The sequence below is a fragment of the Protopterus annectens genome, chromosome 4.part0 (assembly GCF_019279795.1).
Source record: "Protopterus annectens isolate FY-2018-M chromosome 4.part0, PAN1.0, whole genome shotgun sequence".
Lineage (NCBI taxonomy): Eukaryota > Metazoa > Chordata > Ceratodontiformes > Protopteridae > Protopterus > Protopterus annectens.
Genome location: NC_056733.1, coordinates 783318072 through 783334247, shown reverse-complemented (window position 1 = coordinate 783334247; position 16176 = coordinate 783318072). Strand labels below are relative to the sequence as shown.

Here is a 16176-nt window from a genome sequence, read left to right as displayed (position 1 = left end):
AGCGAGACACTTTGCAAAAAGCAACGGAGATCTTGCTTTCTCCATTGCTTCCACCCACAGCTCTGATGTACTGCGTAAGCATACGCATGCGCAGTACATCAGAACTGTCACAGAATACCAGACAGCTGCGGAAGGGCAGCAAGGAGGCATTATACAATGCCATTATTTAAGAAAAGTAAGTATTTTTTTTCTTAAATAATGTCATTGTATAATAGCAATAACCCACTTCCAGGTGTGGGTAATACTGGATTTAAATACAGTTGTCTTTGTTTGGCCACTCGGGCTTCGTCCTCGTGATCAAACCACACCAACCGTGGGTAAATCCAGCATCACCCACACCCAGGTGTGAGTTATTGCTTAATTAGAGTTCTGTTGCTATGAAATGATGTTCATAGCCTGCTTCGATATTCTGTTATGTTAAGCACTGTAAAACAGAGAAGAAATCATTTCAGTGCACAGCTGTTAGTGAGATAAAGCTTTTCATTTATGTCATGTATACAATGCGTAAATCTTTCCATGCTCAGATCACAGTGTTTCAGAAAGGAATTTGTCTCAGTCTGCATGACATGGGATAGACAAAATACTTTCTATACTTATCACTGTCAAGTCACTCCCCACAGTTTAGCATCCTGAGACTGCCTTGCTGAGGTCAGTAAAGTGCAGTGAAGCACACAATATCAGAGTGAAACTTCCAGAAAATAGTTGTTTCACATGTACTTATGAGGGTTTTCTCTTCCTAGGTTTCTGTTTGTGCTTTTTATTAATGTCCAAACAATATAACTTGTTCTGTATTAGCTAGTAAAATCAGAATAAAGCCATAACTGCTATGCTTTGTCATATGCAGGCAAAATTAATAATGTGAATGCAGAAAAGTGAAAGCACTAAAGTTAAGTATGTAGTAATGCACCATGTGTTTTTAGTTCGTAGGGTGAGCTTAATCTGACTTATCAATAAACAAGTACACTGTTTTAAAGCTACACGAATACCTCCCCTTCTACAGTCAAAACTTCACAATTAAGTGAACAATATCCAAAAATAACTTTTAGATGTGACATTTGACATTACTAGGAAAGAAAAAGAGGTTCCTTAGTTTTTCTAAAATCTACATGCATAGCATGCCTTAAGTAAAGAGGGGGGCCTTATCACTTGTGATTGAGCTCTAAGGAATTACAGCCTTCTAATTTAACAGCACAGTGCAGTGGAAAAAAAATTAACAACTGACTTTATTAAAGACTGGTAAACAATCACAAAATCATATTAGCATAGAAAAAACATCAAAAAGGGAAAAAATACAAGAGTAACAGAAACAACCTAAAAAGTCCTTAATAAAAAATATTTATACCCATTACCCTCTCAAAAAGTTAAATGCATAGTTAACTACATTACTTTTCAATTTAAATTAATCAATTCCCCCTCCCCGTTACAATCTCTCAACTTTAATCATTCATAAAATAGAGCTTCTAAAACTGTACATCACTACTGTACATTGATTAGTCCCTATCATGAGTAGTAAATAAATAGAGTATAAATATACAGCATTATCATTACAGTCTAAACTATCTACATGCCCCCACCTTTTTTATAAGTAAACAAAAAAACTACATCTATTTATTAAAGATACAAGATAAGACTGTCAACCAACACATTAAAGTTAATATTGAAAGTATCCGTCATCTTTGTAATTAGTTAAACTTACTTTCTTTTTGTTATTATTAGGTATTAATAAATGTTTCTACTTTCCCTTCCCCTACTTATTTCAGTTTCTAGAACTTTGTTGTAATATGTCACAAATGTAACTAAATTCCATTTATTTACAAAGTATTTACACTACAGGTATTTGCAGTTGGAGCACCAGCTACAGTTCAGCAATTGTTTCCACCAACAGCCCTTCCGATCGAAATCACTTTAACTACTCATCTATTTTTTTCTTTCTATTCTAGGCCTGATAAACTCTCTTTCCAGGCCAGCCTGGGCATCCACATTACTCCATGAGAAGCAGACCATATTTATTGTCGTATGTGTCTCCTTACCTGACCTTTTCTACTAGCTATATTATATCCATTTTTTTGGACCCTGTTGTTTCCATTGCCATGCTATCACATTTTTTGCTATTAGGGCTATCCTGCCAAGTAATTCTACTCTCCTTATGGATAATTTCCCTAGGTTCCTCCAAACTCCCAAAAATGAATTGAGCTCTCATATCTCCACATCACTTCATGTTACTCCTTGAATTACATCTTGTAATCCTTCTCTGAACTCCTGGAGTTTAAATCAGCACTTGAAAATGTCTGGCAAATTACTCTCTTCCTATTCCTTGCACCTCCAACCATTGCAGTCTGCAAAACCAAATATTTTAGTATTTATGTTAGCATCTTCATGCAAATATTTTAAATTTCCTATTTCTGATAACTTTACTTGTGATCTAATGTACTGATTCCTAATTGCTTTGTGAGATTGCCTGCCTTAATAAGTTTTCCCAAGTGACTTTTGACCCATAACCTACTTGTGCTAAGTCCTGATATAGTTTCTTAACTTGTAGCTGTCTGTAGTTTTAAGCTGATGCTTCCTTCTCTAACTTGTGTTAGCCACTTTATCATTTCAGGGAGCTTACTTTCTTCCTTGATAACCAAAACAGTTTTGTCTGCCATTCACCCTAGCCCCATGTACAGGTTTTCCAGAAGCTTATCAGACTGTATTTAAGCCGAACCTTGCCCCAAGTACTTGCATCTCGATTTCTTAAAATCAGAGTCGAATATCTAATACCTGTGCCCTTTTCCCTTTTTTATATCAACTATATGCTGAAGTATTATTCACTTGATGACCCTCACTGCTGTTGTGAGACTATTTTACTTCCAAAATCTTTGCTTATGTTTTTTTAAGGATAGTAAGATAGAGTGATACGATTTCTCCATACATTTTCCCCCAAAGATCTCCATTATATCCTTTTTGTAATGTATCCTTTATATTATTTGATAACTCCTGATAAGTACAGTTAAATGATCCTTCATTACTATGGGTATTTTTCAACCACATTCCTAGGTTTTCGAACCCTTCTCTAGCTAAGGTCAACTGAACACTAGTTTGCGCTATTTTGTTTTCAGTATTTATCTCTGTATGTTTAGATTTTTATACATTGATCTTATACCCAGAAATACATCTAAACCTGTGAAATAACTGAATTATTTTTTTCTCCATCTTTGTTTAAATTTCCCAGTGTTAATATGATGTCGTCTGCATAGAAGGCTATTTTTAAGTCTTTATTTTGCCACTTATACCCTGCAGTCTCTGAACTTCTAATATGTTCGGCAAGAGGTTTCAGATAAAAGAAAAGGAGGGCATCCTTGTCTCATACTGCTAGTTAACCTTACTTCTTCCGACAGCCCCGCTCTCACTTTCATTCAAACAATTGCCACTGAATAAATTGCCTCTAGTAAATCAATCAGTTGTACTGGGATGCCAGTCATAAATAATGCAGCAAGCAAAAAACATCATTCATGTCTTCTGAATGCTTTTTGCAGTATTCTGTATTTAATATCAGATCTAACCACGTTCTGTGATAGCTGGTAAAAAGTAGCTTGCGGGAGCTAGCAATTTGCATAAGTGCTACTATGAGTTTCTAAATACCCCCAGGGATTTTAAAAGGAAAAATGTAACATGTTTGGTTGTGTATACCTTGAATTTTACTCGTTATGTAGGTTAGACAGTGTTCAGTTTGACACTGCATTGTTCTAGTTTTAATCTTGATTGTCTTCTGCTTGTACTGTTACCAGTGTTTTTTGAGCAGGTGATTATGGGATTGACTTGTAGTAAAAGCATTAATTGATCAGACAATGCTGTGCATTTTTTAGTTACCTATTTAGTTTTTAAAGTATTCTAATATCCATTGGTTTAAAAAGTTACCATGTGTAAAGTCTGGTGACATGCTTTCTGTTTTATGTAAGTTGCTGCATGAAACGACTATTAGTTTTGCATCATTTTACTTATAAACACAAACTGTGAGCTAAGAATCAAAATAAATGTGTCATGCAATTTTTTGTGCTTAAGGGCTGCATATACCCATATACAGCTGACAAAGTCATTTGCTTGAGGGGACATAACGTCTAGTTTGCATTCTGACTAATCTAGTCAGAAAGGGTTGACATTTTTCAGTTTTGCACCAATTTGCATGTGTATTTGTATATTGTTCTTTTAGTGCTATTCCTCTCAAGACAACATCTTTTAAGAGGATGTATACTTTTTCACATCCCTTGCCTGCTAGTGTGATATTTTGATTCTAAAAAGGAAATGCCAATTTGCATTATCCACAGTGTATTGATGCTTATGTTTCAGGAATGCACCACCCCTGCTTGCTGCAGCTGTGGTCCATGCTGCTGTTGGAGAGATGCTGCAAGCTGACCTAACTGTTTTTGAAAAGAAACTGGATAGTAGCCAGGATGATGTTGACAACACTTGTAAGTGTGTTCCTTTTTAGTACTGTCACTTAACATTTCAAAAGTCATTGCTGTTTATATTTTAGCCAAACTGGTGTGTACTCCATCTATCCATAACCCCCTTTCTCCATTTTTTATGCATGGGGTTGTACTGATGTGCTCTAATTCTAATGTAGTATTTATAATCTTTGATACCTACCTGCTTTATAATAGCTCTTTGCACTTAATACCCACATTTCTGTAATATATACAAATCAAAACAGTTAGTGTAGGCTGCCAGAACAACTTACTGTATAAATTACTTCTCATATCTTGAATTCTGTTGTCATAGTTACAAGTGTGGCCTGCATTTGAAAAGTTGATTCATTATTGGGCAATGTGTTACTATTGGTAAACTACAGTGTTACATTTCTGTGGTTATCTGGAGTCTGGTAAAGCACCAGAAAACTTATCTAGGTAAGTTAAAATTGTTGCTTTGTTTCACTGTTGATAGTTTGAGTGATTTATTCATACCCAAATGTATAGGTTCATAGGCAAGTACTAGGTTAGCTGCCCTTGTGGGCTATTTTAAGCCTAGCTAATTTCCCCAAAGGTGTCAGTCAAACCTTGTGTCTGTGAGGTAAACACTTTAACCAATATGGCAACCCCCAATTTGTATCACTAGGTATAATGGACACCCAAGGTGTAATTCGTACTAACTTGAGAAAAATTGTCTAGTATATGTGGGAAGTTCTCCTGTTCTTTGTTAGAGACCTTTTCACTGCAAATTGCTAATGAAGTTAAAATGAAGTGTAAAGCATTATAGAAGAAGAAGATATGTTTTGTTAATAAGTGTAAATGTGAAGAAACAGTGAAACACGTATGGGGCTGTTCTGGAATTTGGTGTCAAGTACTGATAAGTCTGGTTGTGTGTTCGTTTCTAAAGTAGCTATGATTACTACACTGCACAGACTATATGAATGTACTAGGGATAGTACACGAGGACAGCGCTGAATGAGAAATATGAGAATGTTTTGTTCATTACAGAATGGCATAAAAAATCTTTAGAAAAAGAGCAAAATGGGTGAACAATGAAAGTTTTGCTTATAATTTCACTTGTGGAGTTTGGAATGTGATTAACGGTTTTATTATGTCTAAAATGCAAATGTGACAGTTGTTGAAAAAAGGATTATGTAATTGTTTGCAAGAATCTTTTAGTAAAAGAGCCCTATTTGTTGGGGTGTTGTAGGACAATTGATGGAGAGATGCAAAGGATGAGGCTGGTGCAGATCTAGATTATGGGTTGAGGAAATTACTTTACAGGACAATATTTCTGAGTCTCAAGTAGAGGGTTTGGGTAGTCTTTGGTCCTCTATGATATTGAGGTTTGAAAAACAAAATGCACATGTGGTATATGCAGAAGAGACACAGGGCTTAAACGAGGCACATTGTACAGAGTTGAAGGGTTATGATGTCAGACACCATGCAATATGAACAAGAGGAGGAAAGTAGAGAGCTGACAAAACTTTGTATTGCCCTGGTAGCGGCAGTGAAAATCAACAGAATAGAGACTTTTATTTGTTTCAGGTATTTGGGAATAGAAGTGGCCCTTCAGTTATTTTTAGTAACAATATTATAAAACCTTTTGGGCAATCAATGACTGCTTAAGAAGAGGTATTTAGATAAACCTTGGAACATTATAATGTTTTGTTTGAGCTTGAAAACAATTTCTGATTGTGCCTAGATCATTCTCTAAGGTGAAAACAGGAAAAACATGGATGGGTTTTTCAATGGAATAATTTATTTGTTGTGGAAAAAATATCTGGATTTTTATGTTTATAATTGAAGTATTAGAAGCAAATGAAATTAAAAAAAAGCAAAAAGTTGGACTATATAAGACTGTGGGATATGTGAAGAAAATGAAAATAGACTTGTAATATGGTTGGAAAACAAAAGCTGAGCTAGAAATGAACAGTGGGAAAATGCAACACTTGGACAGTGTTGTTTTTGTTAATAGCTATAGCGTTATTACTAATTACAGGGGTCCAGTGATGAAATGTTATGAATATTATGCATAAGGTCATGTAGTGAAAGAAATTGTTGTAAAATATGCTCTCTGTGAGATGAGAGGGTGCTATAGATGACAGAGTAAGCCAAAATATACAGGATGTCACAAGGAGAATCACCTGCTGCCCATATCTGTGAGTAAACCCATGTATGAGGCAGTGAGCTGGAAAACTGTAGATGAAGAAGGAACTGTTGAAAGAGGGAAGAAGAAATAAAGAATCATGAACATTTTGAAAAACAGAAAAATGTATATCAAGTAGAAAGGCTGAGGACAGGTTGGTAGACAGTGGGCATGTGACTAAAGAAGAAAATGATAGCATGATTTACAGAGAAAAAGAGAAGTCCTAAGCAGAATTATATAATATTGGCAATAAAACACATAATTGCCAAAATAAATGTATTTATTTACCCTTTGTTGACAATGTTAGTCCCACTATGGTAGTAGCTTCTTTTCAGAGGAGACCTGAGATGATATTTACACTACTAGGGGAAATTTGGCCAGGGCATCTGCGAGTTTTTTCTACTTGTCACGAGTGGGGATGCTGGTTATTGTGGCACTTCCTGCTTCCGGTCTGGGTGCAGTGATGACTTGGTGAAGCAGGAAGGAGTATGGTGGACACGAGCATGTTGGAGGATCTATGTTGCTTGAGTGTGGAGGCTGTAAACTTGCATCCAGTGAAAGAATTATTGGAGGATATGGTGGGGTCGAAGGCAGTTGAGCCTTTGCAAAACAAAGTGGTGGAGGAGGAGGCATGCAAGCTTGTGCCAGCATCCAGTGGGAAGGGAGAAAAAGATGTCCTCTGTAGTGTGAAGGAGGTCATACCTTCACAAGATTCTGATGTAAGTGGACGTCAGAAGGATGTACTACTACAGTCCTCTAATCAGGAGGGTTGTGGTATGTTTATCTGCAGGATTTGATAAATCAAAGTTGGCCAAAAAGCGAGAAGGTGATTTGGTGGGGAGGTATTTTAGAGAGGATTCAAGAAGAAGAAGTGGTGGAGGAAATGAGCACAGAGAAGACATCATATGCAGAATCAGTGAAACAAGGAGAAAGAGGAGAAGATAAGAAGACATAATTAAGGAGGAGGAAGTACCTAGTAAGAATAAGCTCTAAAACAGATAAAGAGATGGACGGGTATGACTTTTGATATAACATAGTACCACCACTGGAGACATCACCAAAAGTGTTAAGAGTATTCATTCATATTAATAAAGACATTTTTTGTGACATTATTTTTTTAACAGAACAGTACATGTAGTAAATTTTGTAACAGTACAAACTAAAGAAAAACTGTAATCCATGGAATTCAAATATTTTGCAAGCATTTAATAGAGAGACAAAAAAGAAACTTTATGTGCAGTTTGAAACTGAGGTAGAAAAAAAATTTATTAAAGACTATTTAAAGACTGCATGTAAAGATGTTCTGGGCATGACAACATTTATGATAATAGAGGTTTATGGACTGGGGTGGAGTGTTGTAATAAAATGGAGAATGAAAGAATAGTACACATTCCAAATATTATAAATGTAGAAGGAAACAAAGGTACTGTAAAATATTCGAGGCAACAATTTTTTTGTGGAAAAAGTGATCATTTAATTAACAATTTTGACAAAAGAAAATGTATTTGTGGCAAAGTGGGGCATAATGTAAAAAGATGTAAATTGAAATGCTTTAAATGTGAAAAAACAGGTAATTTGTGGATGAAATGTAGGGAAAAGGTAGAAGGAGAAAGTGGGTAGAGAGTATGAGGTCTATATTATGTAATCAGAATGGCTAAATATTGAACGCTGTTTCATTGACCACTAAATATCAAACTACCATTTACGCGAACTGATGTTTTTCCTTAGGTAAAAAATTGCCTGGCCATTATTGTGAATTTGCCCTTTTCCCCACTGTAGTACAATCTCAGAGTTGAGTTAGTATATTTAGTTAGGGGTTGTGTAGGGGGAACCCCCTCCCACTTTGCAATGTTTGAAGTGGTGTGTCGTTTTTGGTTGGCCTACCAATTTTTTTCCCTTGGAAAAAATTGGTGAATTGACCATTCACTTAAATCAGTGATGGTGAACATATGGCACAAATGTCAAAATTGACACTCCACAATGTTTTGGGTGACACACCAGCATTCACCAGCACCTGAGTTACTAAGGAAGCTGAATGAACAAAAATACAAGAAATATGTGGCCTTGCACTATTAAAACTCAGCAACAAAAAAGTAATTAATTGATGTTAAATCAAATGCAATGTATTCCATATTTTGTTTCAGATCAATTCAAAATTACTATTAAAAGTAGAGTAATTTTTTGGTGCACTATTTTAAGGCCAATTATCAGTGCGCATATAATTTTCTCTATTGTAAGTCACTGAATTTTCTTTTATTTTTATAATACATAACACACACATGACTGGACTGTATTTTTTTTTAAATAAATAAATAAATATGTAAAGAATTGTTTCTCTTTTGTTCGGGGGGGGGGTGACACACCAGCAGAGTCAAGATAGGCATTTTCTAAATTTTTGACACGCCGAGCCCAAAACGTTCGCCATCACTGGCTTAAATGGTAGTTCAGTAGTTAGTGGTCGATGAAATGGCATTCGATGTTTAGCCATTTCATTTAGGTGATTTAGACTCAAGAGTATGGGGATGAACAAAATACAGAAAAACTGGGAAGAAATAGAAAGAAATTTAGAAAAAAAATAAGAGCAGACTGCAATGGATAGTAGCAGAAGTTGGAGAAGTAAACAGTAAAAAGATGTGCATGAAGTAATGATAGAAACAAGTGATAAAGAAAAAAGTTTATTGGGAAAAGAGTAAAAGCATTTGACACAAAAGAATATAAAAAGGCAAAGAATTAGGAAAGGAAAATAAATTAATAAAAGAAGATCTGAGAGTTTTAGCAATAAATGTGAACAGCATAACAAATGTATAAAGAAGACTAGGTGTACTGAAATGGTGCATGACACTTGATATGGATATTGTTATAATAGATATAAGAATTTTAACAGAATTGGAAAGGGTACATGTATAAAAGTTATGGGGAGGTGAAATTTGTAACACTGGTAAAGAAACATGCTCAGGTGTTAGGAGTATTATGTAAAAGTTCAATAGTGATTTTGGATGTTTCTTTGGTAATGTGTAGAGTAGTAGTTGTAGGTGTGAGATAGAAAAGCAAGTCTATAGAATTATAGCAGTTTATGCATATATGATGATGAAAGAAAAAGAAGGGATGTTTAAAAAATCTTAGATTATGTAAGTGTGAATATGGATATATTAGTGGGCAATTTTATTTGTAATTTAAGAAAAAGAAAAGAGAATGATGATGTCAAAGTGATAACAGAAATAATTAAAAGTGAGCCTACAAAAGGAATAATTTAAGAACTGAGATATAGTTATTGTTTTGAAAAATCTGAAAATTATACAAGAAGATATAAGATTTACAGGATTTTCCAAACATTTGGCAATATGGAAAGAGATTCAAGAAAAAAAAAAGGTTATCTAAAATAGACAAAGGTATTAAAAGAATAAATGAAAAAAGATTTAGATAAGGAGGGAACACAAAGAGTTGAGCAATTATGGAAGGATCATATAGATATGAGAGGATTTTACAAAAATTAGAAATGTTGGCGGATAAGTTTTAAAGCAAAATACAAGAAATATTTTTGGGAATGGCAGAATTTCAAAACGAAAAGAGAAGAACAAAGTAAACAAGTATGCTTTTAGAGGTTTAGTAAGAAGAAGGAATTTTTGAGAAGGAAAAGGAAGTATATGGATGAATCAAGAAGAGATTAAAACGTTTAAACAAATGTATATTTTTACAAGAGAAAAAGGAAGAGACAGCATCTTGTTTAAACAAAGTAGTAAAATAGAATAGAAGAATAATAAATGAATTAAGAAATGAGAAAGGAGAAAATGTTAATACTCAACAAGAAATAGTGAATGTAATAAAGGAGTATGTATAAAGACACATAAAACATAGGCTAGAAAGAAAACAAAAATCAAATGTTTAAAAGTTAAAACAAGACAACAAAGATTTGGAAAAAGAGGTAACACTGGAAGAAGTGAATAATGTGTTAAAATGATAAATACAGAATCAGCAGCAGGATTGGATAAGATAGAATATTATATGACTAGAGACATGTTGGATTGGCAGACGTTCTTTGTGGAAGTACTAAATTAATTATTTCAGGAAGGTTTTGGATAAGAAAAAATGTGTTGGAGTTATGAAATTTATATGGAAAAAAAGGAGAAAAAGAGGATGTAAAAAATTGGAGACCGATAGTTTTAATTAATTCAGGTTATAAGGTTTTTATGAAAGAGATTGGAGAAGAAATTAAATAAAATATTACAAAAAAAATACCTTGGAAAAGAAAGCCAGAAGCTATTAATGATAATAAGACAAATGGAAAATAATATAATGAATAGGAAAATGGAAGTTAAAATCATGATAGGTGAGTTGAGTAAGCCATATGACATGATTCAACACAAAATGTTATGAGACATCTTGAAACAATATAAAATAAATGAGAAATAATAAAAGTATTTATTTCAGCATATGGAAAAAAGGTAAAACTCACAGTGAATGGATGGTTAAGTCGCAAAATAGATACAAAGAGTGGTATAAGGCAGGGTTGTCCAGTGAGTAATAACTTTTATTTGCATTAGTTATGAATGGAGTGGTTAGTAGGGTTAATAAACCATTAGCAGTAGCAGAATGTATAGAAGAGATTAAAATACCAGTTATGTTTTCATACGTGGATGATATTTTTTAATGACAAAGAATGAAGATTGGATGGAAGTAGCCATCAAACAACTTAATCAGTATTCGAGTGCTATACAAACAAGTATAACTATGGATAAAATTAAGGGTGTAGGGATAATAGGTGAAATAGAAGATAATAAGTGCAGTTATGGGAGAGAGAGAAATATTAGGCATACAATGTGGTAAGGAAATTCTCAGAATGCAGCAATGGGAAGATATAATACAAAAAAGTAACGAATATATGTGTATTCTGGAAAACATATAAAATGTCATACAGAAAGAAAGTATCTTTAATAAATGCTATACTGTTGGGGAAAAAGTTGCATATTTAGCAAGTGTGTTTATGATCCCTATAGAGTATGAAAAGGATTTAATGTTAATTGTGTTTTCATTTATATGGGGATCCAGGTTAAATCCAGTGAAGAATGGTATGTTATATGTTAAAGAAAGGGAAGCAGAGGTGGCTCGTGATATCGGACTGCAGCCCTTCCAGCTGTGAACCACAATGGTACAATCCAGCAATCCTATAAATTCTCAATAGAAAGTGAATCCGGACTGCTGCCTTACCAGTCCGGATTCAGGAAGAAGGCAGCAGACTGCTAATGCCCCAGCAGTCTATGTGGTTAGCACCGCATAGACTGGAAGGGGATCGGACTGCAAGGTTAGCAGACTTGGAACATTCGCAAACAGGAAACCGGAAGTGTGCATTCCAGCACAAAAGCCGCAAACACAGACAAGAAGCAGCTTTGGACATATTTGCAGAGAGAAGCAGCTGTGGACTTATTTTGCAGAGTTAGCAGCAGAGATTGAGTGTATTTACAGAGCCAGCCAAGACTTTGGATTATCAAGTGCCAGCATAGACAATGCCAGTAAAGCTTCATTACAGCTTGAACACAAACGAAGCAGCTTTGGACGTATTTGCAGAGTTAGCGCGATCGAATGCAGAGTTTTAACACCAGTAAGGTAAGTATTTGGCAATTTGCAGAGTTTAGTTAGCACAATCTAATGCTGCAGAGATAGCGACCGAGTTAATGCCGATAAGTGAAGTGTGTGCAGAGTTAGCGATTGCATGCCATTAATGAACACAAAGTATTTTGCAATTTGCAGAGTTTTAGCACAATCTAGTGTGTGTATGTGTACCGTAGGGTCAGGTACCTAGAGCCTGAATTCCCTACCCACCACCATCTGTGAAAACCCTGCAGATTGTTTCCTTATATTCTTCTTGTGTTCCTCATATAGTCTGTGGTTTCTTTCTGGAATGTATGTTTCATTCAATATGTAGTTGTAGTTGTTGATGGTGTAGTGGTAGCATTGTTGCCTCACAGCTACAGGTTCTCTGGTTTGATTCTTGCCTGGGGTGCCTTCTGTGTGGAGTCTGCATGTTCTCCCTGTGTTTGTATGGGTGTACTCTGGTGTCTTCCCATGTGACAAAGACAGGTGTATGGAGTGTTTCTCCCTGGGCCTCTGCTGTAAATTGCCTTTTGTTCCAAGTCAGACTTTCCTGGTTAACAAATGTTAAATAAATAATGACAGACATTTGAATTTCAGAATTTATATTCTTCAGAAGGTACATGGTAACACAAAACCTTTATTTTACCAATTTTCTAAGTTTATAAGATGAATATTTGAAATTTGTCCCTATTTTTGGAACTGTATACCCCCATTATTGGCTTAGTCCAGGTTTTTTGTGCTAAGGTTGATAGCTAGGGTGAGAACTGAATTCACTGAATATGTCTGGGGGCTGTATTCCCCCATTATTGGCTTTGTACAGGTGTTTTGTGCTAAGAGGTTCACAGCTGTGGTGAGAACTGAATTCACTGAATATGTTTGGGGGCTGTATTCCCCCATTATTGGCTTTGTTCAGGTGTTTTGTGCTAAGAGGTTGACAGCTATGGTGAGAACTGAATTCACGAAATAGTAGCCATTTAAGTTTCAGTCTTCCTGTCTTTAAGAAAACACCTGATTTGACATAGTGGTATGTTGCTTTGACTGTTTTGCATGAGGTCCTGGATTCAAGACGTGGCAGTGAAACGTACAGTGTTAACACAGTATTTTATTCTAGCAATTTTCCAAGATTCTACAAGCAATGTTTAAAATGTGTCCCTGTTTTTTGGGTTTTTGTCGTCCCCCCCCCCCCCAGTAAATTTTGGCTTTTTCTAGATTTCTTGTGCTGCAAAGTTGAGAGATACAGCTGAGTGTCTAGTAGATTTTACAAGGAGCTGAGAGCTGCAGGGAAGAGAAGTTCAGTGCTGCTTATGCTGACTCTGCTTGCATTGTTAATAGCACAGCAGGTAGTGTACTTGCTTTTGATGCAGAAGGTTGTGGGTTCTACTCCCACAGTATGTAGATGCATTGCTGATACTGTACTGTGTTGTAAAGGAGGTGGATGCTGCAGTCCTTTTTGGCGAAGATACCTAGTAACTATGAACCTGTTATCAGTTTGCCATCCATCCCCTATTGCAGTATTACTAGCTTATCTTTTTTTTTAATTTAACTTAGGCAATTTATTCCTCAAGGGCAGCAGGTGCTTTATTTGTAGAGGAAACAATGAAATATAAAGTTGTTTTTTAGCAGCAACCTCATTAGTTACAGATCTCTTTAATGTGGAATCATTTAGATGACTTTGACTTCTTCAGAGATTGTGTATATTTACTGATACTGGTGGATTGTAGAAGTTTGAGTAGACTATTTTATAATGGAAATGTTCTGAATTGGGCAGTTTTGTCATTATTGGTGCATGCATTTTATTTCATTGCTTACTGGAAAAATGTTCAAAACAATAAATTAAAACGCTGTCTAACAACTGTACTGTATTATACAAGGAATGTTATTTAATAAAATCAGGAAGATGTATCAAAGAACACATGTATGTTTCATGTGCAAGGGGCCTATAATTTGAAAACGGCCCAATGTTAATCTTTATCTGCCACTGGCAAAGTATATTTTCTTTGAATGTGGGTTTCAATGCTGTTTCAATGAATGTGAGTTTCAAGGGCAGAGAAGTTTTAATACTAAGTATTTTCATTGTGAAACTGCATTGCTTTGTTTAGCAGATTGTCTGTTAGTGTTTGTGCTGTAAAATGCAAAATAAAACTTTCAAATGAAATCCAAATCATCACAGAAGTAAAGCAGTATGCACATTATAGTGTTTATGGTAAATAGGGCAAAATAGCCAAGTAATGGGACATTGGAATGGCTGCAGGGGGGAGGCTCCATTTGACCATGATTTTGTGAGTGGGGGGCGGCAAACTCAAAGACAGCCCTGGCTGAACTGTACCTCTCAAATGTCCAGATTTTTGCAGAATGACTACATTTTTGCTTCTTATTTTTGGTTTGTTCCTCATAAAATTTGTGGATTTCTGGCAAGTCATTTAGGAATGAAGTCAATAAATAATTACATTGAGTTTCAGACTTCATACCCTTCAGAAAAATAGATGCTAAAGCAAGACCTGTTATTCTATCAACTGTCTAAGTTTATACAAGACCAATTTTTATTACGGTCTGTATGTTCCCACAATATATTTAGCCTTGTCCAGATATCCTGCATTAAGAGGTTGAGAGGTACGCACAAATAAATCTCTTTATAGAATTAGGTATATCCAAACCTCTCAACTGTCCTGACTTTGGCTCAAAATGCTGCTCTCCCCCTAATAATCCCTCAGCAAAATGGCAATTTTGGAAGAAAATGTGGAGAGTTTACAATTACTAAATAACCGTAATGATCAGAGTTATAGATTACTTTTATTTCAGAAATGTATGTAGATTCTCTTATTTTGTCAGCTGCTCAAGTTAACAGTACTAATATTTAAAAAAGTGTCCCTTTTTTGACAGGATCCCAGCTGTATTGTGTAGCTATTTTATATTTTTGCATCACATTTTTGGTCCGTTTTTCATAAAATTGTGCTTTTCTGGCAAATTAGTGGCAAATCATTAAAGACTGAAGTTGGAAAATAATGAAAGACATTTGAGTTACAGATTTCATACCCTTCAGAAAATTCATACTAATACAAGACCTACTAATTCAATTATCTTTCTAAGTTTGTAAGAGCAATATTTAAAAATTGTCCTTATTTTTGGGCCTTTGTACCACTCGATTTATGGCTTTGTCCAGATTTCTTGCTCTGAGGTTGAGAGATATTACATATGTGTCAGGGCTGTCATTGTCAGCCAGAGACATTTCAAATTGTGACATACTTGTTGCACCCCACTCCCCCATGTAGTGACTCAGGATGTGTCAAAGCAAGGCAAGGAACAGTTATGCAGTGTAATTGTGCAGAGTATCCCCACATCCAAGATAGACACATGTACTACAGTGACTTTTCATCTGTCTTTGATTTTGCAGAATGTTCTGGTTTTCTGTCATTTTTATACTGTTGATTTATGCTTATTATTCAGAAAATATATGTTGTTGCAGTGCCTCTTGCTCTGTGTTTAAGTAGCAGTGCTTTAATGACCATGAGGTAAGCTTGTCTGAGATTGTAAGATGCAAGTAAGTTTAAGCATAGTGTTAAAGAATTACCAACATTGAAAGTCTTTTTGTTGTTACCATGCAGAGAATATTTACATAACTAGATAACGTACAAGCCTTAGGTATTAAAATGCATATGACAGTATTTGTAATAAAGGACAGGATTACAGTAAAGAAGCTCATTACATTTGTTGGAGACTTGCAGTCATCTTTGCAGGCTCTACCTGTGAACTAAACAGAATGCCAATCTATCTTGTGTGGTCCATAACCTGTGCAGTAATCCTTTAAGCAATTTATCTTGAGCTTGTTTTTTGTTTGCTGTTCATTTTTTACTTTGATCATGTTTTCCCCATGAAACAAGTAGATAGCTGTGTCAGGGAGCAGGTCTGTTTTGGATAAGAAACATTTTTACAAGTGGGGGTATCACAGAGATTGCTACTTTCAACATGTTACTTGGTACTTTTATAAAGCTG

The 16176-nt window shown here is 35.2% G+C and overlaps 1 protein-coding gene across 2 annotated transcripts in view; it reads left to right on the top strand.

Annotated features, from left to right (window-relative positions):
• The window catches only part of PPM1F (protein phosphatase, Mg2+/Mn2+ dependent 1F), a 504486-nt gene that overhangs the window by 273461 nt on the left and 214849 nt on the right, over positions 1-16176 (top strand). For both annotated transcript variants that reach the window (XM_044068735.1, XM_044068736.1), the window contains exon 3: positions 4330-4451. In XM_044068735.1, coding sequence (XP_043924670.1) covers positions 4330-4451 — 122 coding nt within the window. The remainder of the gene's footprint in view (positions 1-4329; positions 4452-16176) is intronic.